This window comes from Tinamus guttatus, unplaced genomic scaffold (genome assembly GCF_059628265.1).
Source record: "Tinamus guttatus ecotype Peru unplaced genomic scaffold, ASM5962826v1 Tinamus_guttatus_pri_ptg000240l, whole genome shotgun sequence".
In the NCBI taxonomy this organism is placed as follows: Eukaryota; Metazoa; Chordata; class Aves; order Tinamiformes; family Tinamidae; genus Tinamus; species Tinamus guttatus.
In genome coordinates, this window is record NW_028288774.1 from 4,423,345 (window position 1) to 4,451,143 (window position 27,799).

Below are 27,799 nucleotides of genomic sequence, written 5' to 3' on the forward strand. Positions count from 1 at the left end.
CTGGGCCCCAGCTGCAGCATAAGGCACACGCACGGTTTGGGTAGATGAAGGGAAGAGGAGCAAACTACAGCATCTCCCAACCAATCTGCCACAGTCCCCTCATCCCCTCGTAACGGGTTTTACATCACAGGCAAATTTCATACAAGGGCAGTTAGTGTAGGATCAATAATGGCACACAGAGTTGGTCTGAGCATGCTCCAATTTGAGTTTCAGCTACACATACACTTTTTAAGATCCTCAGCTTCAATAACCCTATTTATTATCAGAAAGCCCTTAGAGGTGTTCCAAGATCATCACTGGTCTGACTGAAACAGCACAAAGGGCTTTATCCTGGAAAATATTTTCAAGTAGCTGCTCTAGCTGTCTGTAAAGAAATGTAGGTTCTCTTTTGCTGCTGTAATATTATGTGCTTTGTTATTTGTACATTAATGTTGTCATTTATGTAAATGTACCAGGATTTTATTAACAATTTTAAGATACACAGCTGCTATGTTTATTCTGCTGTTCTAACAAGAAGAAAAGTGGTATTTCAACACACTTCTGTAGAAAAGGCAGTTGCGGTGTGAGCATCTTACACTTTTTTAGATAAATGAAACTAATTTTATGCCTTAAAACAAGCTATCAAGAGTCATTTATTTCCCTTTCCTATGCTTAGATAGTTTAGGTAGTACATTTAAGTAGCATTTATCCTAGCTTAAATAACTGTCTGCCACAGAAAAGCAGCAGACATCAACATTAGAAAAGAAGTCATAGTTTTAGGTAATCTACTACCTTAGCAGAAGACCCATTGGCATAAGGCAGCTGCGACCTTGCGGGTATTGAGTCAGTCCTCAGAACTTAAACATCTGACCAACTCCCAGATGCTAATGAAGACACGTGAGGGAACAGCCGACACTTCCTTGCCGAGTCACCTCGGAAGGAAAAGGGCTAAAAGGGCCCTGGCTGGCACAGGTCTTACCTGCTGCCTTGCTCCCTCTCACAGCAGCAATTTCTTAGCAAATAATTTCTTAGGCTGCTGCACACCCTGTGGCTGAGGAAGCCACTAACACCCATTGGCTGCTGAGAATCTGTTTGTAGTTGCTTCATCCCTTAAATTCCCTCCCCTCCTCCTCACCTAAACCAGAGCGCCCGACTTAGCCCTGAGGTGCAGCAAGACACGAAAACCAGCTCTGTAATAAAATAGTTTCATGAGCATTTCTTAGGATTTGATTTACATGATCCAAGAGCTCTCTGCTGGGAACATACATGGTGGGGTAGGGGGCTTTCTCGCACGTTGTGTTCTAGGTCAGTCTGCTCAGAAACCCCCAGCACAAGCAGCCTTGCTCTCAAGAGCTGCAGCACACAAGCAGAGCCCCGATGTTCTCCTTGCTGCACTTGCACTCTCGAAGTAGATTAAATAGCAGTTTAGTTTCTCCTGAAACCAGTTGCATACTCGCTTTGTTTTACACGCAGCACTAGACAGTAACACGGCCCAGCTTTGGGGAAGCGCTGCACTTTGATGGCTTCAATTTTGTGAAATGGAGGAAATGGAGCTCATACAGCTGCCTGTAAACACGCTCAATGACTTTCAGACTAAAATAAACCCTTTCTGCTTTCCACTAAGCCTCTGCACAGCAGGCGAGCCCTGGCTAATGCAGCGCTGCTACTACCTGGCCCTTTGCCCTCACCAAATGCTCCCCGACTGCGCTGCCTGCACCTGCCAGCACAGAGACAGCCGGGCCGGCCGCGGGAAGGGGAGGAGCGGGCCGAGTCCCCCGGGAAGCGCGGGCAGCAGGCTGCTGTCGCCATCGCTCGTGGCGCGGAGGAACAGTCAAAAAGCCCGGGAGGTTTCAAACGCAAGCAACCCATTAACCCACAGCAAAGAGGCTAGAATATTGCACTCACAGCACCCTCTGCAGAAGAACGGGGCAGCAAGAGGGCTTCTGCCCTGTGATGCTGGTCACAGACACAGTACAGCAGAGAAGGGCCCTACTAGCAGCGACACAGGTTGGCCCAGCCCCGCGCTGGGGCTGGGGCTCATTTCCACGTTGCCCTTTTTCCTGCCGTTTGCACCCAGAGGCCAGCTCGGAGGCACTCGCCGGGAGAACCACTCGCCTGAGCTCCCTGCCTCACGCACGCCCTCGCAGGCTGTTCCACACGGGACTCGGGCGCACAGCCTCTTCCCTAGGCAGAGCCCTCTCACTCCTAAAGCGAGCACTATGGTGCCAAAGGGAAGAGAGCCGCTTCCAGCCCTCGCCCTTGTGCCTTCCCCAGGGCTCGCTCCAGCCTCCGGTAGCCGAGGCAGCCAGAAGCCCTGTAGGCACTGGCAGCAGGATGTTCCCTCCTTCCCTTCTGCTCCCTCCCAGGCAGCGCGCGGAGGGCTGCCCATGGGGGCAGCTCAGGGGTGTCCACGCACACTGGCTCATTCCGCTGACAAGCGGGTCCCCGGGCGCCGCTCGCCGCTCACCGCGGTGCGCGCAGGCAGCCGGCAGCACGGGCAGCGCCGGCAGAGCCCCGGGCCGGCCGCGCTGCTGCAACGCAGCCCGCGGCACTGACAGGGCCAGGGCGGCCCAGACACTGCCCCACTGAAGAGAGGGGGAAAGAGAGGCTTAGAGCAGCGCCCCGGGCTCCCTCGTGTACCTGCAGGCCCCTCTGCCGGGAGCCTGCATACACAGCAATAACAAACCGCTCCAGTCATGGCAGAGCCCCTGCTGGGGAAAAGATCTAAATCCAAAGATATCGAGCTCGCCCTTCTTCTCTCCCCTGTACCGCGCGACACTGCTGGCCACGGAGACAGGAATTCTAGCTTTGCTCTTGGTCTGCCTTCAGCTAGCCCTTACTCCAGCCCGAATTTTAACCTTGACCGATCTAAAGCACAGTCAGAGGATGATGTGGTTTGACTAGACTTGTTTAAAAAGATTTCTCACTTACTTGAGTATCCAAGTTTTCCATTTTGCAGTTCAAAGAGCAATAGACAGGCAGAAGGATCCAAAGCTGCCAGTAACCATAAAATGTATGCGGAAAATTTTAAAATGAATGATTTGACTCTGGATACACCTAGTTCTATAGAAAAAGCAAAAATCTGCTTAAATAAAACTTCCCCTCTGGCATGAGAGGTACATTCATTAATAACACCTACAAAGACCAAGTAAAAATAAGCAGCTCAAATTCTCCAAGTCTTTTACGGCAACTGCAGGACACCAAGCCACAGAAAACGGAGCAGAAGTAACTGCAACCTACTGACAGAGAGCAGCAGAGGCAGACACCAGGTAATACGCAAAACCTTGGTCTTCTTAAAGAATCCAGTTTAACTTTATCTACTCACTTCCATATCGTTCTACAGAGCATTTACAAGAAGATTTGCCAGAATACTCCCATGTGCTTAGACTGGCTCCAGCCTAGCCTGACAACAGGAACACTTTGAACGGAGCAGGAGAACCTTTTGTTTCCCATTTCATTTCACACTGCTAACAGGAATGCTGTGTAGAAGTAATTGCTTTAATGGTTAAAAAATAAAAAATAAAGAATAAAATGACACAGCTTTTCTTACCCCTTTACTTCTAAAAAGTAGCCGGTACCTTCGAACACACACAGACTCTGAGAGGCTCAAGAAACGTGCTGGCCATGGCTCATTCTTGCCAGCTTGGCTCCCTGGCAAGCAAACACACCTTTCCCAGAACCGTACCAGTAAATCAGGAGGCAAAGCTTTTCAACTGCTGCCTACTTGCAGAAGTCCCTGTTTTCTGAGACACCCAGAAACCTTCGTGTGACTAAAGGCCTAGATAACACAGCTTCATCTCAGCCACGTGCCCCATTAGGTCCCCTGGCTGCGAAGGGCACAGCTCTGGAGAGGAAGACAGTCGAGTTTGCAGTTTAACAGCTATGTAGTGTGGCCTTCTAAATACGCATGAGCTTCTTCCTTCCCCTTTTTTTTAAATATAAATCTGAACTTCTTTTGAGCTTCTCAGACATTTGATGCTCAGGACAGTCATTGAAAAACACACACCGATTTCAACAGCACAAGAGAATTTTATAGTAAAAATCTTAAATATTAGTTTTGAACCTATTAGAAAAGCTAGGGTTTTTCAGCACTGCTGAGACATTCATTGTAATTTGTGCCACTTCTGCATTTTAAGGACATTCGAGTAGTTTTTTGTTGCCACAAGAGGTAATGCACGATAGAAAAAGCCTCTGATATCATCACTTACAAGATAAAAAGGCCCACAGAAGGTGAAACACTGCACCTGGGTCAACAAATTCAATAATCTGCATAGGTCAGAGAATAAGTACTTAGACCTGCTATATTAGCACTGAGTTTCAACACGCTTTGAAAGGACTCTGCGAGTATTTAATATTCAGGTATATTTTGACTTGCAACCTATTAGGCCACCATCAAATCTCTTCAAGCAGACAATATGAAGTAGGCAAGTCAATGGTATTCCTAGTAACCACTTGATACCAGTTCCTCATCTGACCGTCACTCCAAGCACATCTTTCTAGCCCCTCCACAAAGGGCTAAAGGATGCAACCAATCCTGGACAATCCCTAGAAAAACCATTTACTGCCATAACCATCCCTCACAAAATGTCACCAACTCCAGAGGTTTCTCTATCAAGTTAAGTAAGACAGAAAACTGAATAGTCCTACAGGTGTCCACAGGAAATCTGCTTTTCATATGCCAGGCTTAGCAGCCTTTTTTTTTACTCCACCCTAGCTCTGCACCCCTCTCCCACTGTGGACACCACTTACCTTCCATTAACAACACCAGCAAAAACAGACAGAACTCGCACTCACATTTTCTTCTGAGGACTTCCCAGGCAGCTGTGAAGAGCTTCACACTTTTCCTTTCCCTGCTTTCCCCTTGCACCACTTCTTCAGAAACCCTCCAGGCCCCCCCTCACCCTTGCAGTGCTGCTCTTCCAGCACAGCTGCAGGTAACTGGGCCCCTCACCAAGTCTCTACAGGCAGCAGCTGCAGCCCTCCCACGTCAGGGCTCAGCCTCTCCCGGATGAGGGAAGTGCTGTTGCTGCCTACTTTCAGACTGCCCCAAAGGGATGTACAGGCCCTGTTGTGCAAGGCCTCTCCTTAGCCAAGAGGTTTCACAGAATACCTTCCTAGAAAAGAAACACTGCCTTTAACTGGGAAAACGACCCGTTTCCTCAAGCACCTGCTGGCAAGAGGAACTCCTGAGATCTACAAGCAAATCAAATGCAGCAGTACATACAGCCATGGGCAAGTCTTGTTTCCAAACTTCTAGACCATAAACCTGCAGCATCAAGTCAATGCAGCAGAGCGCTCATGTTTTTGGGATAGGGATGGTTTGTGTCAGAGACTAGCCCTGTTTTTTAGGCCACTGGATGTGACAGGCACCAGAACTATAGTACTGCAGTCACAGAAAGTCTGAGCTCTAAACTGGCACCTACTTATCGCCAAGTGGGAACCATGATCTATAGATAGAAACTATGGGCTAGCAGAGCTGCAGAGTCCCATGGCTCAGCTGTTTGACCTGCCCTGAGCACAAGGAGAACACTAACACCTTGGTGCCATAGTGCCCATTCCTCAGTGACACTAACACCAACCTTTCCAGCAAAGCCAAGCAGCAGCTCTAGGTATGCACATAGCAGGAGGAAGAGGCTGGCAGAAGCAGCCCGCCAACACCTGATGATCATCAGCCTGCTTGAGAATTAGGAAATGTAAATGACTGAGCCACTGGAATGCTGAGAGCTTGTAAGCAAGTGTGAATGCAAAACAGGAGGTTTTATTACAGCCCCTTCTAGAGCACAGTAAGCAGGGACTGTAGGTTGCCTTCAACAGAAAGTGTTCATTGTAAGTCCTGAGCCCTGGGAGTGAGGGCCACATCAGGAGCCTGCATCAACAACATGGCCCTGCGGAATAGCGAGCCCCGAGGAACGTCTGTTCACACAGAGCTCCCTCAAGCTGCAGGGAATGGCATTGCTATGGAACCAGGAACCAAGATGTCAAAATGCATTACAATTTTAAATCACAATTTTAAATTACAAAATACATTGTAATGTAAGTGTCGCATGTCAAAGCCTAACACATTTCTATCCTTTGTTGTCAAAATTCTTTTTTTAATAAAGATACCAACCAGCAAGATGCAGGAAAGTTTACAGATTGATCTCCTTTGACTGAATGGAAACGTAGCTGCGAAAGCACCCTTATAACATCCCAGTGCGTTGCAAGCTCTGCAGTCACACTTACAAAAATCTCTATAGACTGTCTCCTGGCAGTGTCACTGCACTTCCCTTAATATAAACTGCTTTTTAAAACCTCTCTAAGGCTTTTTTACCCTCCCCTCTCCCTCCACTCTAAAGGAAAGCCTTTGCTTTGAAAGGAGAATAGTACTTCTTCAGTACAGACCCGTCAATCATTAATTCAAGTTCATTGATTGGCTTCAAAGTCATTTCTTCCACTTCTGCTTTGTATCTTTAGTCTTCTTAAACTTCTTCTGTTGCTTGGGTCCTCTGACTGTTTCTAGTTTTCTCTTCTTTTCACTGGGAAATAAGAGAAAAAACATATCTGCTAAAGTACACTCAATGCACATCCAGCTGGGAACTTTTTCGTGTAAAAGGTGGGGAGGGTCTACACAGAAATGTTTGCTTCAAGGCTCCCCAAAGAAAGTGCCTGGGAGAAAATTATTTCCAATTTCCTGGATATCTTAAACTGGTGCTAAAGAAAACACTAACAAGACTACAATCTACACTTCCTAGCACACTGAGATTCTTTAACCCAACTTGAATCCCATAAGGGATTTGCATTTTTAGCTTCCTCTTGTCATTGCAGGCAATGTCTTGTCTTACAGGCAATTTGAAGAGAGCAACTGGGAATGAGAGTAACAGGAAAAATATTATTATTGACAGGTATAAAACTAAGTGTACAATTTACTTTTTGCACTAGCTTCTGACCAAAACAAATATGACAATTCTGTTTCTCATATGCACTGACAAGACTCTCATTTCTCTAAGGCTTCTAGAAACTTGGAGCTTCCATCATTCATGAAAAGAACATGAATGCACAAAAGGTGGGGGAGAGATACAGGAAGGATCACATAATCACTTCAGCTGTCATGCACCACAGGGAGGGAAAATGAGCAGGCAAGTCCCAGCTATAAATCCTCAAGGAAAAGAGGAGGAAAGGCTTCATGCTGAGCAAAGTGAAAGGCAGAAGATGGGCGAAAAGAAAGGAAATGCAGAAAGGCAGACTTAACACTTTGCAGGCTTAGCTCTCAAATTTGAAAGAATTCTCCTTTCCTGAACGTGTATTTTTCTCCTACATGAATATTCACAGGCTCCCACCCAGTATCAGCTCCCAAAGCTGTAAATGCTGTTCCAAGTGAGACTCTAAAGAGGAATGAGTTTTTTCTTTAAAAGCTACCCAAGAGAGAAATAGGACCAGCTTATGGCAGGATCAAGGCTTAACCATGTGAACAGAAGAGAGAGCTATAATAAGCACAGAATTCACATGACCACTTTCCTATTAGAGGAACCACTGAGTACCTAGGAGAGCTCTTAGATGTTCCCAGCTCAATTTCTCCAGGAAAACTAGGACTCTATCAAGAATATTAAGTCCATTTTTATCTGCATTTAACTCCTTAGTTTCACTGTTTTGCGAAAAACAAAGCCAGCTGGAAAGAGCAGAGAAGCCTCTGTAGAGTGAGCATGTCAACTTCCTTAACCTTTTCAGACTGACGATGGAAGCGTTCTGGCCCGCTTTGCTCAGCACCTCATTCCATTCTTCGTCGTCACCCCGGATAATATATCTAAGTGGAAAAAAGCAAAGAAATTCAAATAAAAATTCCAGCTCAAAGAAGGGAAAAATATGGTAATTACACTACAATTAGCATGTCAGGCACATGTTACTCTACAGAGCCACCAACTCAGTTCCCAGCCAAATCAGTGTTTAGAAATAAAAGCAAAACTAGACTGGCAAAGGATATAATAGCTTGTCACAACTGTGTCAAGAGGCTCAACACAAAGTAGGTCAATAGCAAGCCACAGTTGTCTCTATCCCAAGCCGGTGAGGGGCAGGTGAAGTACTTTCAGAAACCTCTATTGCAAATGTCTCACAAGCGTGCTGAGGAAAGCCTCTCCTCAGGAAAGGGGAGTGCTGAAGAGAGCGCAGCTTTGAGGAAAGACAAAAACAAGGCCAGCAAGGTTATACTCTCCATAGCAGCCATGTATACTTCTACTTATTAGCTTTCTTAAAACAGATCCTCAGTCACTATGGGGGATGTCTGTTGTAGTTTTGTTTTGTTTTTTTCGTGTGTGTGTTTCTTTCTTTCTCCCTCACTGCCCCCCCTTTCAAAAAAAAAAAAAAAAAGAGCGGAAAGAATGCTTGGAGTGCTAAAGACAGGAATTATAAAAAGCAGGGGCTTAGGAAAGAAAGTTAGTTAAATTAGCAGCTGCCTCAGACCAGTGATATGTTTGAATGGAGGTGGGTTTTTCTGTTTTGTTTTGTTTTTGAATGCAGTTTCTCCTGCATCAATCCAGGAGAAACTGGAGGCCCACAGGTTTCTTTTGAGAAGAGAAATTAACAGTAATTGCTATTCATGTTTAAGCTTATGTTCTGTTCCCCTTGCTATGGCATTCAAGTACCCTGGAGCTGTCACCCCAGTTCAGCTAGGCAAGGCAGTCATAGCGCACCAGTGAGTGGGTGCTCTTCAGCCCAGCTTCTCAGCAATTTGGAACAGACTGGCCTTTGTTAACACAAGGCTGAACAACGCTGGACAAAACCTCTTCAAATTAAATGGCCCTATCTCTTCTGTTAGTTTTCTATGAACTGTATTCAAAAGTGTTCAAAATAAAATTTTGTCCCCTTTCTTCATGGGGGGGGGAACAAATCTATTTCTCAACGAGTTAAAAGGGAAAGCGATCAGAAATGACAAACACGGATGTCACTCTAAGAAACAGAATTAAAGCTTCTTTAAATCCCCAGTTATACTGTTTTCCTAGCATGACTGACTGACAAGTCACATTCACTTCTGTCCTTACTTCAAATAAGACAATCAAAGATTCAGAAAAACTTTGTTCCTTTTCCCCTATTTAAGGGAGATTAATCTGGAGCCAAAGCACACTACATATATATGTATGTGTGTGTGTGTGTGTGTGTAAATATATATATATTTAAATAAATGTGGGAGGAGGTTAGAGAAGGGAAAGAAGTAGAGTAGTGTGTGTACCTCCTATTTGTCCAGGGGGAAAAAAAAAAAGACATCTGCTGATATTCAAGCTACTGGTTCAGCAGTTCAGTATCTTACCAGTTATCTAACCACAGCAGGTAAAAAGCATCCATATACACCATAGTAAAGGAGCTCTGAGTGGTAGATCATTTTCTGTGGTTTGGAAGGATTTTTTGTTTGGTTGGTTTAAGAAGGGAACATGAAAATTAGCCAGGAGTTCTGTGGTACAATTTTCCTTGAGCTGAGGACAGCTGTGAACACAGCAAAGCTGGAGAATAAACAAGAGTACTCATATATTCTTGTTTGAGGGGACTAATAATTATGCCTAGAAACACAAGAAACTCAAATTGAGAACAACCTGCAGACAGATAACTTTATTACTCATAAATTATTACAGATTATATACTTACATAGTTATATTACTCCAAACACATCTGGAATAAAGGCTGCCATATAGATACATAGCAGGAGCTACTGCCTGAACAGTTTACTGTTTAAATAAAAGACAAAATAGAATGGAAGTAAAAAAGAGTGTGCCAAGCTCCTAGCAGAGGTCCTGGGGCTGAGCTGAGAACAGAGCCAGAGGCCCTCCATGGGCTGTGTGCAGCACTAGCACTGGCTCTGCAAGCCAGCCCTCAACTCCCCAGCCAGGATTCAGCTCTACAGTTCCCCAGCAAGGCAGATCTCCCTTAGCTGCAGCCACATCAAGCTGTTGATCAGCCATAATCTGCTAACTCGTACCCTTTTGCTTTGCTAGGTAGCTCAAAAATACCAGCAGGAAAAAGGAAAAGCACTAAGTTGAAGTATCAGAACAGCAAATTTCATGATTATGATACACTTCTTGGCACTGATTCATGAAGCAAATGCAATGGGTGAATACCCCTGAGCTTATGAAATAGATTTGGTAGCAGAACATTTATATAAGAGAATGTGGTTTGTATGTGAAACAAGGCAGCTACAGCCAGAGCTGATCCAAACTAATGGTTACTGGCTGTCAGGCAAACAATACCCCAAATTTTCATTACAGTAGCAGCATACACTTAGCCCACACAGCCCTCAATGATCATACTCACTGCTATTTCACGTTTACCAATCATGTGAGATTGTCATACTGCAACACATAGTTGCACACAGGTCTCAACAAGAGATAAACTTGAGCAATGAGGTTTTGAGACTCATACAGATAAATTCTTACTGTGAAAGGTCCATTTCCTTCAGCCTCCCCACTTCTTGCTTGTGTTTTTCTTCGAATTCCTTTGCGGCTTCTTCCTACAACAGGACATTACAAGAGGTTTGTTAAGGTCTAAGTACAACAGCAACCATGTAATGCACAGAACATTCCTTTCCCATCCAATGAGCAGTATATCCCACAAAATAAACACCAGATGAACCTTTGAGTCTTTTATACAACTTATTTTTTTATGCAATTGGCATACATAAATGTAGTTGTAATATAACTCAAGAACCTCTCTGCAGTTTAACAAAGCATGAATATAAGAATGTAAGGCAAAGTGGTCACATCTTCTAACTATCATAAAGTGACAGAAATAAAATGGAATTCTTCCCTCCCGAGAAGATTTAGATTACAGGTGTTTCTGTGTCAAGAAAACCCTATGAATATTAGCAATGTATATTAAAGGTGAGAAGAAAGTTCAAAAATTACCAGATCATCATTTAAAGATTTCAGTGTTGGCTCCATTACAATATCCTTTGTTGCTACCATCTGCTCCTCCACAGCCTTTTCCTGGACCGTGTTGAATAACTGGAAATGAAGTAAATCAAAGTATATGAGACTTTGTGATGTTTTTTCTAAGCTTGTACTTTACAAACAAACCTGAAATGCCGTCTGTCCCTGTGACACTCTTGTAATGCTGCAAATATTAACAGGCAGTTGTTTATTTGCATATATGCACATGTTCCACCACACTAAAATAAAAAAGCTCAAGGCTGCTTGCTGAAGGCAGAAGATTTTATAGATTTTATAAAAACATAAAATGTATATGTATATATACAATTATATACCAGTCAGCACTCAACATCACTTGCATAAATACAGGAACTGATAATTTGCAGCGTACTTATCAGCACAGTGTCATCCCAACTAACATTTTCAGATTTAAAGATATAATACAATACTATTTAGAAAAAACAACAATTAAAACAGTGTTATACATACTTTTTTTTTTTCGCTGGGATTTTCTCTCCTTACAAAAGAATCTACAGTCCGTTCCTGAGGACATGTTAAGATATGCAACTCCGAGGCAGATTTCTATCAGCCCCAGGCTCAGCACTGGCATTAAACTTTGGCTCGATACAACCGAGTCAGAGCAGGCCAAGATGCAATTACCTGGACTACTTTGCGGATGATCCTGTTGAAGAGGCCCATCAGTTGACTGCTGGGCAGTTCTACCTCCTTTTCCAGCTGGTCCAGAGATTTATGCTGTAGGCCAATCCCTAGAAGAAGGGCCTGAGGAAATGTCATGTATTTCAGTTAGAGGGTTTTTCAGAGAAAATACATACATAAAAATAATATCCTCTATATCCCTCGCATTTGCAAAGTCCTTGGCTCTACCCAAGTAGTGCAAGGCTTCTATGGTATGAGCTAAATTTTGCTCAAAAGCACCGAAATACCCCTAAATTATTCTGTGGTTGACAAGCATTGATCCATGTTCAGTTCAGATGAATGTCTCTCTTTAGGTGAAGCTCAAGAGCCAGAAGATTTTGAGGGAATTTTAAACTATACTTCACAATATTATAACTTAAATACATGGAGTACATCACTGAACAGGCAACAGAATATAACCTTTATAGATTTTAGTCAAAGCAAACACAAAAGGTGGAAGAACACTACAAAGTAGGAGAAAGCAGGAAGATGACTGTAGAATAAGCAATTGCCAGAAGGTTTTTTTTTTCTTACTTTCAAGATGACATATGAAATGGGAAAGTACTCCTAATGCAGGAGATGGCAGGAAAGCACAAAGAAGGGTGGAGCATGGTGTGTTCATCCCGTGATACATACCGACTGGGCAGCAGAAAGAGAAATATCACCCAGCTGGCTGAGAAAAAACATCCTGGCAACAGCAGGCACCATATCCATGATCAGATGGTAGTCCACCATATTGCGGGAGTACATCTCTAACCTCTTAAGGTCATAGGGGATGAAAACGGCTTCTAATTCAGCACGGCTGATGGCTGAATAACAAAAAGGCCATAGTGTCAGAGCTGTTCTTCCCAGCTGTTCAGGATCTCAGTATTTAACAAATTCATTTTTCACATCACTGACTAAGGCCAACTGCTACTCTAGAGGTTCACATCCCAACATAGCCCTGAACCCAACATACCAGGTCTGACTCTGTTACCTGAATTAGCTTGGCAACTCAAAGTCTTTTCAGACAGACATATGTCCATATGAAAAAAAATACTACTGTCAAAATAGACCAACCTATCAACTCAAACACAACCAAGAGACTAAAAATAGGACAGACTGATGAATACAATCCACGCAGGATTTCGCTGTCTTGCATGTGGTTCTGCTGCTAAAGGACTGTTCTCATAGTAGCAGCAACCCTGTCCCTGCCACAGAGGCAAGGGCATTAAAAACCTGAAGACACAAATTACCAAGTTCTCTCAAGAGGATTCCTTGGTTTGGCATGTTGAAAATAAAGCAATTTCCTTTTAAATTTGAGGGCTTTTAAGTTAAAAGGGATCATTAGAACTGTCTTGTCTGATCCTTTTGTAACACTGCCTGTGCATTTCCCCCAGGAAATGCTACATCAAGTCCATTAACATGCAGTTGAACCAACGCTGCTCTTAGAAAGGCATCAAATTCCAATTTCCAAATTTTTGATGACAAGGTTCTTCCTCAGAACCTAAGTAAACTGCTGTCTCTGCCCACTGACCTCTGCTACTCAAGACTTCCTTTCTTCTTTCTACACTGGATTTGGCAGGCTTCTATCTCCCTCCACTGCACTTTGTTTTGTCATGCTTTAGCAGTTACAGTCAAAAGTCTTCTAATTTTGGAGTACTTACACCTTTCATTCAAGAACAGATAAACAAACAAACAGAAAATACACTGTTTTCAGCAGCTGAAAATCTCCTGTTTTTTTTTTTCCTCGGAAATACAAGCAATTTTTGGATACTATGGACAAAACAACAACTGACCAAGAGGAATTCATAGCACTTCACAAGAGATATCACATCATGCTTGCATTTGAGAACTCTGATAAACATACACAAAGACACTAAACTGTGATTTAAATTAATATTACGAGCCTGGATACTCACAGGTTTGTGACTGCTGTTTGATATTTTTGTTCTGTAGAATATTTAATGCCAATGAAGGAGAGAACGTGCTGAATTGGTAGGAAAGGAGAGAAAGGAACCTCCTCCTAAAATCTGCAGGACAAGATGAGAAAATAAATGATTCCCGTGGATATGCAAAACGAATATTCCAGAAGATTTCTCTCACATTAGCAAAATGAGCTCAGTTACCTTTCCAGAAGGCAGTAAGCCAAGGCTCCTGCTCACTGTCCTCTTCATTCAGCATCTTCAGCATGATGCATGAATGCTCACCAGTCAGGTCATTCTAGTAATGAAGATATATTGCCCATCATTTCCATGAACATTTTGCTCTCTATACTCAACTAAAGCAAGCAAAGATCTTATAAAACAACAAGTCACATACCAACTGCTACTGATCACTATCCAAAGTATAACCTATAAGCCCCAGCAATGCCCTAAGCAATTTGGTATGTCCCAGCGATGAGGGATTTTGGCTTCTTCATATAATTGCTATAGAACAAAAGTGAATGCAGAACAAACCAATGTAGTCTCAGAAACATTTACTACTCAAATCACATCTTATTGAAGCCAGTGAAAGATGCTCAGTGATATCAATAGGGCTGGATTTCATTCAGAAACACTATGCTACTTACTGGTGTCTGTCTTAGATAAACTGGCACAAATCCAGCACGCTTCCAAAACCTGGCAAAAGAGAAAGGAGAAAATGCACTTAGTACAGAGCTGTTGATTTTGCAGTGATACAGTTAAATGCAGTTTACCCACTGCACAAGAAATCTACTGAAAAGTAGCAAAAATTTAATACATCAGTAATAGGACTGAACTTGACAGAAATTCTAACTTAGAAAAGAGCAGAAAATGATGATGATTACATCAGAAAGTGAACAAACTTTGTGTTTCAGGTAAAAGACTGACAGACATGGTAAAAGAGCACTTATATCCAACAGGCTTCCACGACCGCCTTTAAAAAAGAGGCAAACAGGTTTTCATCAGTGAAGTCACAAACTCCTAAGGGATACCCTGGGGGAAGGACTGAAGGGTTTGCAGTTTGTATCAGAGACTACTCTTCACCAGAGAATGCTGATTTTCCCTGGCAACTTCCAGGTTTCAGATAATCGCATATGTTCCACAGAGAATCTCAGACCAATCAGCAAAATCCTGCTGACTCCCCTGTCCATTCTGCCCTTCCATCTTGCATCTTAGCGACAAACTGATCCTGCAATTCACTTGCCTCAGGATGAGGAAGACTGCCATGAAGAAACCTGCTGAGACCAAACATATGGCATCCCAGACAAGAGAAAGCAGCCAGGCCTCAGAACAACAACTGTCCCTGGCATCCTGCTTCCGCAGGCCACAGGGTAACTGCTCATCAGCTGCACAGGATGTTGTGAATTTTGGCAGGAAGCCCTGCATGTTCACCCCATCCTCTCCCCACTCTGCTCTTCTCCCTTCATTTATCTATCCTACCACAACTAACAGACAAATAATTAAAAAAAGCAGTAGTCAAGCACTTTACTCTCCCCTCTGCCTTCCTAATGGAGGGACTGTTTAATAAAGATATCTGAACCATTTGCTTTAAGATGAAAAGTGTTTCGTTTTAACCATTAGATTCTGCTGTTTTTTTTTTCTTTTTTCTGCACTGCTAAATGGCTCAGCACTCCAGTCTGGCATGAACTCTGCAGTATGCTGGCCATGGAACAAAATGGGCTACAGTCTCCTATCTGCAGGATAGAATTATAAAATTATTGTGTGTTTTTTTTTAAAAATATGTTGTAAAATGGAGGTAAGATTGAAGATAAATCAATAAAATCTAAATTATATTGATCTACTGGTGTGGGAACTCAGTTCTTTCATGATAAGAAACGCGAGAAGTAACTGTAGTTGCTGGTGAAAAGTGTTTATATTAGAGAGGAAACAAAAAATAAGCTTAAACTCAGCAGCAGTTCAAGCTTCTACAACTCACAGGATTTAACCTGTTCCTACTATTTATAAGTTGTTCTTCTTACAGCCTGGAGAAATTGAGCTGTTACTAGCAATTAAAACTAGCTAACTTTCAGAAGGGTCACAGAGACATCCAAGAACTGCTTTGCACTCAGAAGGAGTTTGAGAAAACTACCCTGAAGGAACCAGTTAGTGATGGTTAAGTACAACTCTATTGAGCACCAAGGACAGGTCTTAAAGAGGAAGAGGGCTTGGAGCTGCCCCAGATTTAGAAACAAGTGAAGCAGAGAGAAAGTGAATGTCCAAAGTGCAAAATACCAGCATATATAGCAGTTACAGTTTTACACTGGGCTTAACCAACAAATAGAATAAAGTCTTACTTCAGTAATCTTGGTGTTAGACCGTAAGATACACCTAGATAGTCTAGGCTCTCAGCTTGTCTCTCACTGAGTTTGAGAAGCAAAGGAGGCAAGTCTTTTCGAGGTGTCACAACCTCTTCTAACAAACTAACAGCCTGGAAGAGAAAGTGAAAATGGATTAGCAGCATCCTCACAACAATCTGTAAACAAGCCTCTCGTTCTGTATAATAAATAAATAAGCATGAGCATTCCCTCCCTACATACAATAATCAATACTGAGGCTAGCAGTGAAAACCAAACAGCTTAGCACAGCAGGAAGTACAAGAAATGTACTGAGCTCCATACCTCACTGCTCACAGTTGCAATTTCTTTGGGTTTCTGAATTGTTTTTTCTTCCAAACAAGGGAATTTTCCTTCATAGTACATCTGCAGTAAAGTCAGAGCTCTGCTGCCGTAGCCCATCTGTGAAGTAGCAACAGCATAATATATGGAAAAAATGTATCTATTTTTCAAGACAAAATAGCAACACTGTTCCCCTTATAAGCCTCTTACTGATGGTCAGCACAGAGAGCACTCAGTCCCTTCAAAAATGACAGCAGTAGTAGCACCACTACCTTCCTCCACAGCCACTCCATGAGAAAGGACACTAGAGGCTACTACTTTCTGACTGAGAATTTAGGGCTCAGGATGTAGTTCAGGACTGTATGATAATTGTCAGAATTTACCTCCAGCACTCGTAAAATGGCAAACACAGCAAGAAGATTTTGCAATCTCACAATAAATAAATTACTGGTTAATAAAAATATCTGGATAATGCATACTGGATAATAAAAAAAAATAAAATAAATTACTGGATCTTGAATCTTCTTCTTGGGATACTTTAACGCTACCTAGTAATGGCAGGAGAACTGGTTTGCTACACACCCAGAGGAAAGCAAAAACCCCTTATGCATTGTGGCATACAAATATTTCTGTGTGTCTTTCACTCAGTTCCTGATTTCACTCTGTTACTACCTCTGGCTCAAGAAGTCCCTAAGCTTAAAATGCTGGAAACTGGGGCAATCAATACGTGTTTGTTATGTTCTTAAACTCTTCCCTAGGCATTTACTAGTGGCCAGTGTTTCTGTTGTTTTTCTCTGCACTTCAGAGTTATTTACAGAAACATCCAGGGAGATATGTAACTGCACTAACCCCGTTTGCACTGAAAAAAAAAAAAATGGCTTCTTTCCAGAAAATCTTTCTCAGAAGAGCCTCCAATTAAGAGGTTTAAAGATCGCCCTCTTACTTCATTGAACAACTGGCACCTTGCAACAAAGAAAAGAAAAACCAGCTCCCATTGTCACTACTTATTATCCTCAGAAAATGCAAAGATCTTTCCAGTTCCCTTTCTACAGAGAGGAACCTGTGGTTGTGGTGAACCTGTGAGGTTTCAAATACTGACACTCAGTGTAACAGTAGAGATATAAAAAAAAGGGGAGGGGGGGAGCTGGAGGGGAAGAAAGATGTTTACAATAAGTGCAATCCAAAATATTTTACCCCTTGATAATCCGGATGGACTGCAATTCGAACAACACGTCCACCAGAGAGGCTCCCAAAATCTGGATCTTGGAACTGCACAAGAAACATAAGCCAATTTAAAGAACACAGATGCATACTCTGTAAATAAGCAATCAAATACATCTCAGGTGTAAGTGGACAGCTAAACTATTTACCTGCTCTGAAATGGTCCAGGGAATAAGATCACCAGAAGCCTTCTTTCCCCTTGAAAGGCTATTCATGATAGACTGGCGAGAGATCTCTCCCTCCATGCACACCTGCCAGAAGTCAATAAAAAGCCATGAGCCTACAGTCTTTCCTCCTCCAGCCACACCATCTATTCCGAAAGGGCATACTGCTGCCTCCCGAGGTATCACTGAACACTTCACTTCATACACACGTGCAGCTCTCCCACCTGAACAACAGCAAGCACTTCTGGCAGTGAATTCTGGGTCGGTGGAACAGGGGGCAGAAGGCAAAAAAGATGATGGGCGGGCGCATCGGATAACATCTGGAGGTCATTGGGAGAGTTCTGCAGGATAAGTATCAGAAAGTTGAAGAATTACTCCAAGGAAAGAGCTTCAAAAGACTAATGCAATGTTTGTAGCTGAGCTCTAAACCAAACTTCATTTTCTTAATTTAAGGCTATAAAAAATTTGCAACTAGTACAAGACTGAAGAAAAGCAGCAAACACGGCAAGCCATGGCTGCTTCACTTCCAGACAATATTATTTTGTGCAAGTGAGACCTCTGCTTTCACATGTATGGGACTGGACTTCCTATTTTTATATAGCTATGCATCTCTTAGTTTATGGAACTTGAAATAATTTTGTACTTAGAAGTGTCAGAAATTTAATGCTCAGTACTTCAGTACTTACTGATTCCACAAGTCACATTTAATAGTCACCTATAATGCAAAATTCTGAGATGAATTTTTAATCACTCTTTTAAACAGTACTATGTTACTACTCATTTGGTTAATTTTAGGCTACTAAAAAACTGTAAAGACAGTTGTGAAAGGTGGCTAATCACTGATATAATTCTGAACAAGTTACATATAAGTGTGAATTCATCAAGAATTTAATCTCCAAAATTTCTCTAATTTCTTTTATTATTATGTTCTGTTCCATTAACTTCTGTTAACATAACATGTATCTGTAATTGTAGCATATTCAGCTAGGAGGATGCAGATGCCCTCAAAGTAGAAAGAATACAAGTCTGTAGGTAACAAGAAGCACCTGAAGCTGTCCACAAAAATTCAGTTAAGCCAATTCAATTAAGACTGTCCTAAACTAGCAATGCTCCGTCCACAAAACTTCTAACCAAATATTTGATGGATACAGAACAAGCTTTACCTTGTAGTGTGAAGCCACATAGAGAGCCATCAGTCTCTGCAGAAAAACTTCTGAGGCTTTGTGGTAACAAAAGAGTGTGTCTCTATTTACATAATATCTAAACACAGAGGTTTAGGAAACAACCTGAACAAACAAACAACAACAACAACAAAGAGAAAAAAAATCTTTGTTGGTTTAGGAGTGATATTCTCTATATAGCCATAAATTTTGAATTAAGTCAAGTCCCTGCCAAGCAGGGTGTTTAACCCCCATTCTAGGGCCCAAGGCAGCTTGAACTGAACTACAGCACAGACAAATAACATACATGACAACGTGTAAATAAAAGTCAAAAACTGTATGGGGCTAAGAACATGAGCCACTGTTAATCAGCTTGAAAAAAAACCTTTTCACCTCAAAGAAATGTATTTTATCAGGGCACATCTGAGCAAGGATACAGGTCACAGGTCTCAGGCAGTGGGCAGCCAGAAATAATTCGGGTAATGTTGAGACAGTCCAAACACAGCAGGTCATTTAGCCACTTCTCAACAGGGTCGCCCGGGGCGTATCTAATTGACTCGTGGAGGGAGACCTCATGCAATGTACGAGCTGCAAAGAGATTTCAGAGAACCGTTAGTGTTCAGCGTTATGGGTAGTAAAACGCAAGATAAATGTCCTCTGAAGGGCTCCCAGGGGATTAGAAGGACACCCAAAACTGAACAGAGCAGCAGGCAATCAAAAACTGTAACTCTGCTGAATCGTATTTGTTCCCGACTGGACTGGAGCCTTCAGCCTGGATCCCCATGTAGCAGGTAGAGCAACACTGCTTGCATGCCCTTCATCTCCTAAAAACCTTTACATCTGAAAAGGATGAGGAAAAAGTGAGGAGAGTTCCCTCACATTCACCTTCCTAACAGCTGCAGAGTACAACACAAGGGGTACCCACAGTGTTCGCCAGTCAGCAGTGCTGCCACTCACAGCTATCCTGCAGCCCAAAGTGCAAAAGAGTACCTGAGGTGAGCTTAGCTGTAGCTGTAGTTTTGTTTTCTGCTGTCATTGAGACTTGGGCTTGCGCACTCTGCTGCCGGAGCTGCTGAATGAGCTTCAGAGATAATGATCGGCCAGTTCCCTCGTACCTGAAAAACAGAGGACAAAAGTCTGAAACCAGCACCCAAGTGTCAGTCCCAAGCTACAGGGAAGCTGCAGCCCAAAACTAAGCTGCCTTCTCTGCCCTCCAGAGCTATGTGCCACTTGAAGGCCTATGAAGGCCTCCACCATCCGTGAGAACTGTTGCCTTTGATGTTCTTGTACACGAAGCACAAGGCAGCCTTCCCCAGCATTTTTTAATCTCACTGCATCAGAAGAAATGCACTGTACTTCCTCCTCTCCTAACAAGCTGCAGGATCTTGTTTATATATTTGCTTCTTATACAAGAACAGAGCAGACAAACACTTATGAATCTGCGATGGAACCAGAGGAAAGCATCATTTCCAAGAACTGACTCTTGGTCTTCATAAGGAGCAGTTCCACAAAAGTTCAATAATTAGTGAAGAACAGATGACCTGTTCTGAAAGCATGTAATAAACAAAAGACATAAATAAAAATGATGTGTTGTAGATAAAAGACAGTCCATGTGTATTGCACAGCTGGTTTCCCAGGTAGACAGAAGCTGCTCAAACCTTACCCGTTTATTGTAGAAGCCATGAAAACCAGGTATGGGCCAAGCAGATTTTTCACCAGCGGCAGAGGGATGGCAGCAGCTTCATCAATCACGACAAGTTCAGCTTGACCCAGTTTCACAGAATCAGCAGGGTGTATGTACTGCAAGGAGTGAGAGGACACAGTCACTGTCAACAGCAACTATTTCTGACAGCTGGAAAAATGATAGAGGTGGCCAAGCTGGAACCCCGAGAAGCCATTTGTTGTCCCTGTTCTCCAAGAAAATATAAGAGACGGACATTAAGAAAAAAAAAATAGCTGGGTTCATGATATCCTGCAAGGACAGGGTCACGTATCTTATTTTGTACACTACCACACACATTTATTTGTATGGATCAGGACAATAAAGTAAATTTATCACTAGGAACATGTGCTCTTCCATCACAGTTATCTGAATCTTCTCTTTCAGGAAGGAATTCACAAGCATTCACCAAAGATTCTTTGTAATCTATAAGTTATTCACAGAGAGAAACAAAATACTTTATTTGCCGAAGTCACCCACTAGAAGAAATGTCTGCCTTGAAGTAAAATCAACTGATACAGTTACACATCATCTAAAGTGAACATGTTTAATATTAAAGCAGCAAAAAGAAATAGTACTGAACAAAAGTAGAAATGTAAGGATGTGAGAGGCCCATTACCTGAATGGTCTGTCTGTGCTCCTTAAACACATTCACTCTGACAACAGCCTTGTTAAACTCAGGGTTTAAAGACTGAATAATCTCATAATCTAGATGTTCCTAAAATAAAACATTGTTAAACAAATTTAACAAGCCAAAAAAAAGAAAAGAAGAAGAAGAAAACTAGTATTCTGAAGAAAATGTGTTCACTATGAGTACCTCGTTATTTCAGATTCTAACAGCAAGAAGTCAGTTACAAATTATGGTAACAAAAGCTTCAAAAGACATAAATTAAGGACTGACTTGTTTCTCTAAAGAAAGAAACTGATTTTCCCAAATTACACATATGGAAGAAAACATTACTGTGCCATGATTCACTTTTGTCGAACATTATTAAAGAGGTTGTCAGGGCAGGAACTTGTAGCTGATATATACAATATACAGCTTGTAAATGATATAAATGTAATATAGAGATATAATTATATAAGTATAAACATATAGAGATATAATTATATAAGTATAAATATGTAGCACTAGCTTGTAGCTACCATACAAAATATATATAAACAAAATCTACAGATGAGATGTAAAATCCATGCTAAATATCAGCTCTGTGAAAGTATTGTAAAATAGTCTCTTTTCTTTACCTGATACTGCAGTGCATCAAAGCCTTTAAATATAAACTCAAAGAGGGTGTGGAGGTTATCAGGGCTTGGAGATGTGACAAAGATGTTGGAGTAACTACACAGGAAAAAGAAAATATTAACTCCTTTTCCAACTTTTCCATATAGATACAGACACAAAAGAAGCTTTTTTTTTTTTTTTTTTTTTTTTTTTTTTACAGGTGCAAATAAAGTCTGGGAGATGAGGATATCACTCACCCAAAAGCTACTGCTCCAGCAATAGCCAGACCCAAAGCAGCAGATTTACCGCGTCCCCTAGCTGCTGTTAATGCCACAGTGCTCCTCAGGGTCTTCTCAGATATGGCTTCAATAAATTTCAGAACTGCTTTTGCCTGATGATCAGAAGAAAAAAAAAAAAAAAGAGAGAGAACAAAAAGCTCTTTGGACAAATCACTTTAAGCATTACTTAATCTTATCGCCAATTTATACCTTATTTCCTAGAAGGCAAAGGAATGATAAAAAGGCAAAACAGGAGATCCACTAAAAAACACCACTAAAATAACGTGTGAGAAATAGCTAGAGCTTTCTCCCCTCTCCCCAGCACAAAGCACCCCAAGTTTGAACATGACACGAACCTGATCAAGAGTTTTACAGCCATCCACCAGAACTCCGACAGGCTGTGTATCCTGTAGGCTTTCCTTCAGCTCTTTCAGCTCTATATCCTGGGGACGGAGACTGTCTTCCTATGAGCATAGGATTTACCACAAGATTAATGAGACAGCTCAGCACAGATAACACATATCTGACCAAGCAGACAGCAATAACTGAAAGTTTTACCACAAGTTGACTATACTCCCCAGGGATGAAAAAGTTTGAATGGATGGACAGGTATTTAACACTTTAATTTAAATGCATTTTCAAAAGAATGGCTACAAAGAAGGGAAAGAAAAAGGAGAGAATTTTGAGTACATAGTACTGTGCGCCAACTTTAAATCTCTCTATGCACTGAAGGAGCAGTCACAGGGAATTAAGCTCTGCCCTGCTAGGCCAAATGGCAATACCATAAAACCAAAAAATGCAGACAGGTATGGAAAAAAAAGGTGGGGAGAGAAATAGGAAAAGACAGTTTCCCATGCTTCAATGATATGTGATACGATATTCTCTGCAAAACATTTTTCTTCCTCTCTGTAAGACCATTATTTGCTATCAGTTGGGATGAAAGGAAAGTTTCATATTGACTACAGCTTTAACACAGTGTCCAGTTGAGGCCTGTTCTCGCAGGGAAAAGCTGCTGACATTGTTTACTGACCTGTGACCGCGGTGGAACAGGTGTGATGTTTGCAACGTGAGTGGAGATGGGCAAGATATTGAGCTGGTCATCAATCACAATGCAATTCTTGCAAGAGGCCAGAGAAAGAATGAACCTGTGCAGTCAAGACCTTATTTCAAAAATCAAATCGGCAAAAAGCACTAGCAACACTATTGCATTTTGGTAGTTATTTTATCCTCTCCTCTCAACACGAACATGGTATTTATAGCTAGTTTGCAGCTGCACTAAGTTCACGCTATTACCAGTGTGCCTCTTTACATTAAATCAGGGTGGTCTATAGAGAAGAACCATCCAACTACCAGGATGCTGCTGAAGAAGGCTGCTAACTTAAGGTGACCTACCATGAGAGCCACTGTGACAAATTCCCACAGACTGCAGACAGTGCTAGTTTCTTTACCATTCTGTTTTATCCTGATATCACCTAACCACCATCTGCAGGCTTAAAGGACAAATTCTGTACTTTTCAATGGGCTGGGCTCACTCCGTAGGAGCTTGTTCTATACAACAGAAGTGATGAAAACACCTTTGCAAGAAACTATTACAAAATCATAAAGAAGACTTCACACAAAGCAGTTTCATGTTTTAGAGTCGCACAGAAGTCTCTGAATTTCTGTTCAACTGAAGCACATATTTCTATAGAGAATTTTAAGAAATGGCCTCAGAATACTTTACAAGTGCTAACACATTTGGGCTCATCTGTATATCCCTTGCACACAACTCCTCCAAAAATCATTCATTTCTATTACAGAACACAAGAAGTTCACTTAAGTATCAAAGAAGCCCTATTCTAATACAAACAAGAAGGAAGTTTTCCTAACGCAAATACCAGAGGTTGTTCTGGTTGTCCTTTTTGGACATGCAGATGTATTAGCCTAGACACTTTACATTCTTAATAACATACCTTTCGTTAAACCTTCCTACTACATCCTGGTGTGCCTCTGTTCTGTAGCGAGAATGGACATCCTGAAACAAAAAGAAGTTGAACCACAGGAAAAAAAAAATTAAAAAGAGTGTGCAACTGTGATGTTTATAAGAGTAGCACTTATGGGGCAATGCAACCTCTTTTCCACCCTTGTAGACTATGTCCTCCCTTAAGCATCATTTCTCTCAGGTACAGAACATTTCAAACACTTCAGGAATGCTAAGAAAAAAATAGTCTATTACTTACATTCATGTACTGGCAATAATACTAACAGAAGATGCTGCCCGACAAGCAAGTATATTCAGTGTGGATAGGTCACATTTTAGAAATATTTCCCACTTGTAAAGCTAACTTCTCATGTAGCACCAGGGTGTGAAACACCAAACGATATACCCCACTCAGCTTCTGTTACACGGGCTGCCAGCACTAACACTTTCCAACACAACAACTAAACAAAAGAACACAGTTACATCTGCGATGACGGGAATTTCTGCCTCATAGCCTAGCAGCAAGTCCAGATATGTGGTTTGGCATAACTGCCTAAATAAAAGACACACATCCAGTGAGAGATGAATAAAGGAGCAGAAAAGCTGACAGAAGGAAGATCATAGCTCCTAATAAAAAATATAAAATTAAAAAAAAAGGCACGCTGCCTATGTAAAACAGGCGTGTGAGACTGAACACACATACCATGGTCATTGTATAGAGCTGCTTCAGTGAGTTCATAGTTCGCAGCAGAATCACCACAATTCCACCCCCCTCTACTGTTTCAACAGTTCTGGCCAGTAGGTTTGGAGTCAAGGCTTCAAAATCCTAGGAAAAAAAAGAATTCTAAGTTGCCTAGAGCGTCTCAGTGTAACTAGCACTTACTAAAAGGAACAGAACAGCCAAAGGCACTATTTCTCAGAGTTGAATTCAAACCTAACACTTGCATTAACCAACTTACCCACAAGCCTCTATTACCATCAGAAAACAGAGGTACACGGGGCCTTTGTAATTTAAATAACAGAAACAAGAAATACTGTTCCTGCGGCATTTAAACTAAAAGCAATTGATACTAGTGCTATGTCCTTCTTAAGTTACAATCTTAAATCCTTACCTGAAGTACACACATGCCAAAAGTGTTACCAAGAATTTTATGAGTCTCATTATAATAGCAGTAGCGAATGTTTGTGGCTGCTATAAATAACTCAAAAGGATCATCATCTTTTATGTTCAATGTCCCACTTTTAATCTTCTTTTGTAGCTGTCTCATTCTCTTCTTTCGGTGGCTGGAAAGCAAAATTATACAGAGGTTATCTGAGAAAAAGGCTTGAGAAGACTCTGTTCAGGCCTATGTTTGAGTTCAAGAAAAAATCAGAGTCCAAGGAAAAATCTTGGATCACATGAATTGAATACATGAACTGCTCCCACAAGCATTGATGCCAAAGGGGTGCAAATTACACAGAAGCAGCAGTTTCTGCAAGAAGTTGCTCGTTTGAAACCTAAGTCACTACAGGAAACATCTCCTTCCTGACTTTGTGCCCAGACTGTAATCTGCATACAAGCCTAGGAATTAAAATGTTAAACCCTTTCAAATCAAGGGAATGCTTATGTCCGGCCTGCATTCAGTCCTAAATACTACTGAGACTGAAAAGGTGAAGGACTAAGATGAAGGAAGAGATTGGTCCAGCACAACTATGTGAGCATCACCGTTAGAGCAGGAAACCCAAAGCAGCTAGTACTGATATCAACTGTATTTTTTAAGTCAAATAGGAGCCCTGGAAGACCAAACTTTTTGTCGCTCCTTCAAGAATTATCCTTGTTTCTCCAGACAGCTGAACCAGCTGCTCCATTCTAGCAAATCCTCCATGAAGCTTTTGCTTCAAAAACAGCAATTAAGACCTCTAATCAGAGCCTGAGGTACAATGTATGTCTTACCTGGTAAAGCCCAGCTCCTTTTTGTAACACCATAGGACAGAAGGTCTGGCCTTTACAGTTGCTTTAGACAACATGTGGTGAAGTATTACCACCTACCAAAAGAAATATGAATGAGCAAGGGTATTCACAGGCTAACCTCAGGGAGCAGAGCACTTCTCTGTTCTTGATTTTACAGCTACCTTTGTCTACCAGGCAGCCCTATACAAAACAGAGCGACCACTTGACATGCTGCAAGGTTATGCTTTTGCTTTGTACAGCCCACCATCACAACTGTCTTCTCATGCAAAACAGCAGCATGACACTGGCAACATTGAATTACACTGATCTTTGTGTTCCTCTCTAGCTGAACTGCTAACAATAGCACAAACAGGAGTCAATTATTCCAGGCTAGATGCTTATCCTTCCACTTCTCTCTGCGTTAGACTTCAGCCAATGTTTTGGGATGCTTCTGCAGTTTGACAAGTTTCCATTTTGAGTTTTAATCCCCCAACATACTCGGCAGCCTGCCTCAATTTTACATAGCCTGCAAATTCAATGAGCACATTTACTGTTTTAGCCTTTGCCCCATTAGTGAAAATGCTGAACACAAGCAGACTCAGATATGTCCCTTCATTACTCACAGCATGGACAGGTCTGCTTTAACAGCAAATCAGCGACCACTTTCTGCAGACAGCATTGCCCAACTGGTTCAGCATCATAGTAATAATTTAACAAAGACCATACTTCCCTAACTTGATTATGAAAATAATGCATAAATCAGTACTGGGAATTTTATAGAAAACAAGGTATTTAACACGTTTCTCTACCTACAGAGATGGCTATCCTGCAAAAAAATAGGAAAAAAAAAAAAAAAAAAAAAACCCACTTTGCTCTAACATGATGCGTCAGGGTCAGCGTGCTCTGGCACCGACCCGCTCGTCACTTTGCAGGTATGAATGAACACACGCAGGCACACTTTGCTTAGCTCCCGGGGGACTGGGGCTAGGAGAGCCACCCTATGTTTAATCACGGTACCGCCGCGCCCGCTGCTCCTCCCGGGCAGGGGAAGGAGCGGGGAGCTCCCGGCGCCGCCTCACCTGGTCTTTGCCGCGGTCGCCGACTACGACGAAGAGGGCCCGCTGCCGCTCGGCCACGCCGTTCTCGATGAGCACGCGGAGGCGGTTGTCCACCTTCCTGCGCTGCATGGCGGCGGCAGGGGCGGCGGCGCGGGGAGAGGCGCCAACGGTTCCGGCCAACGGCCCCCGGCTCCGGCCAACGGCTCCCGGCGCGCGCCGCGCTCAGCACGTGGGGGCGGCGCGTGGGCGCGTGCGCAGGGCGCGTGCGCCGCGCCAGGACCCCGGCGGCCTGAGGCGGCGGGGCTGCCCGCGCCGAGCGCCTGCGTTCACCTGAAACGGCCCTGTTCTAAGGCAAGCTCGCCAAGGCTCCCTCCTGAAATCCCGGGAGGAAATCCCCTAACCCTGCTTCCCAGTAAAACGAGGGAGCTCGCGACGGTTAATAAACCCCCCAGGTGTTCCGTTTTCTGTACAAAATGGCAAGTTGCACACGGGGGGAGCTGCAAGATGAACACAAGTTATCAACGCCACAGTCCCAACTCGAGTAAGAGAGGACAGAGACATTAACATATCCCCCGAAACTGACGGCAAAACTATTCCTAATAACCTCAAAACACTAACGTTAATCTTTCAGCAGCAAAGGTGAGCCAAGTTAGTTGCATAGAGAAATTTATTCTTAGCTTGTAGTACTACCAAAAAAAAAAATAATAATTTGAACAATGGCATATAACATCGTGTGAAAAATGTTGAATTCCACTGCTCTGATGTACTTTGGGGTAAATTTTTAAAATAGACTAAAAAATATGATAAAACTAGTGAATTAAAAATAACTGTAAAACATCCTTTTTGAGATCCACTCACTAAGACAAAACCACTGATGCAAAAGCAGCTGAGCAAGACAATTTCTTTAAGATGTAGGCATGAAGTACTTGCTTAAAAGGGAGGACATAAAGGATTTAAATAATTTATT

General features: G+C 42.3%; 1 protein-coding gene across 1 annotated transcript; it reads right to left on the minus strand.

Annotated features, from left to right (window-relative positions):
• Window positions 1–6,050: 6,050 nt before the first annotated feature.
• NAT10 (N-acetyltransferase 10) lies at window positions 6,051–26,973 on the minus strand. The gene is made up of 28 exons (XM_088525743.1): window positions 26,854–26,973; window positions 25,778–25,869; window positions 24,957–25,128; window positions 24,548–24,670; window positions 23,837–23,898; window positions 22,915–23,029; window positions 22,241–22,348; window positions 21,864–21,997; window positions 21,630–21,723; window positions 21,004–21,102; window positions 20,328–20,464; window positions 19,655–19,779; window positions 19,102–19,252; window positions 18,668–18,764; window positions 17,729–17,845; window positions 17,490–17,591; window positions 17,314–17,388; window positions 16,123–16,239; window positions 15,799–15,932; window positions 14,113–14,161; window positions 13,670–13,763; window positions 13,463–13,573; window positions 12,198–12,370; window positions 11,526–11,645; window positions 10,842–10,940; window positions 10,374–10,447; window positions 7,676–7,759; window positions 6,051–6,494 (listed from the first exon to the last, which is right to left on the minus strand). Exons 1-28 carry the CDS (start codon window positions 26,959–26,961, stop codon window positions 6,401–6,403), a joined length of 3,060 nt encoding a protein of 1,019 aa, XP_088381869.1. The 5' UTR covers window positions 26,962–26,973; the 3' UTR covers window positions 6,051–6,400.
• Window positions 26,974–27,799: the final 826 nt, after the last annotated feature.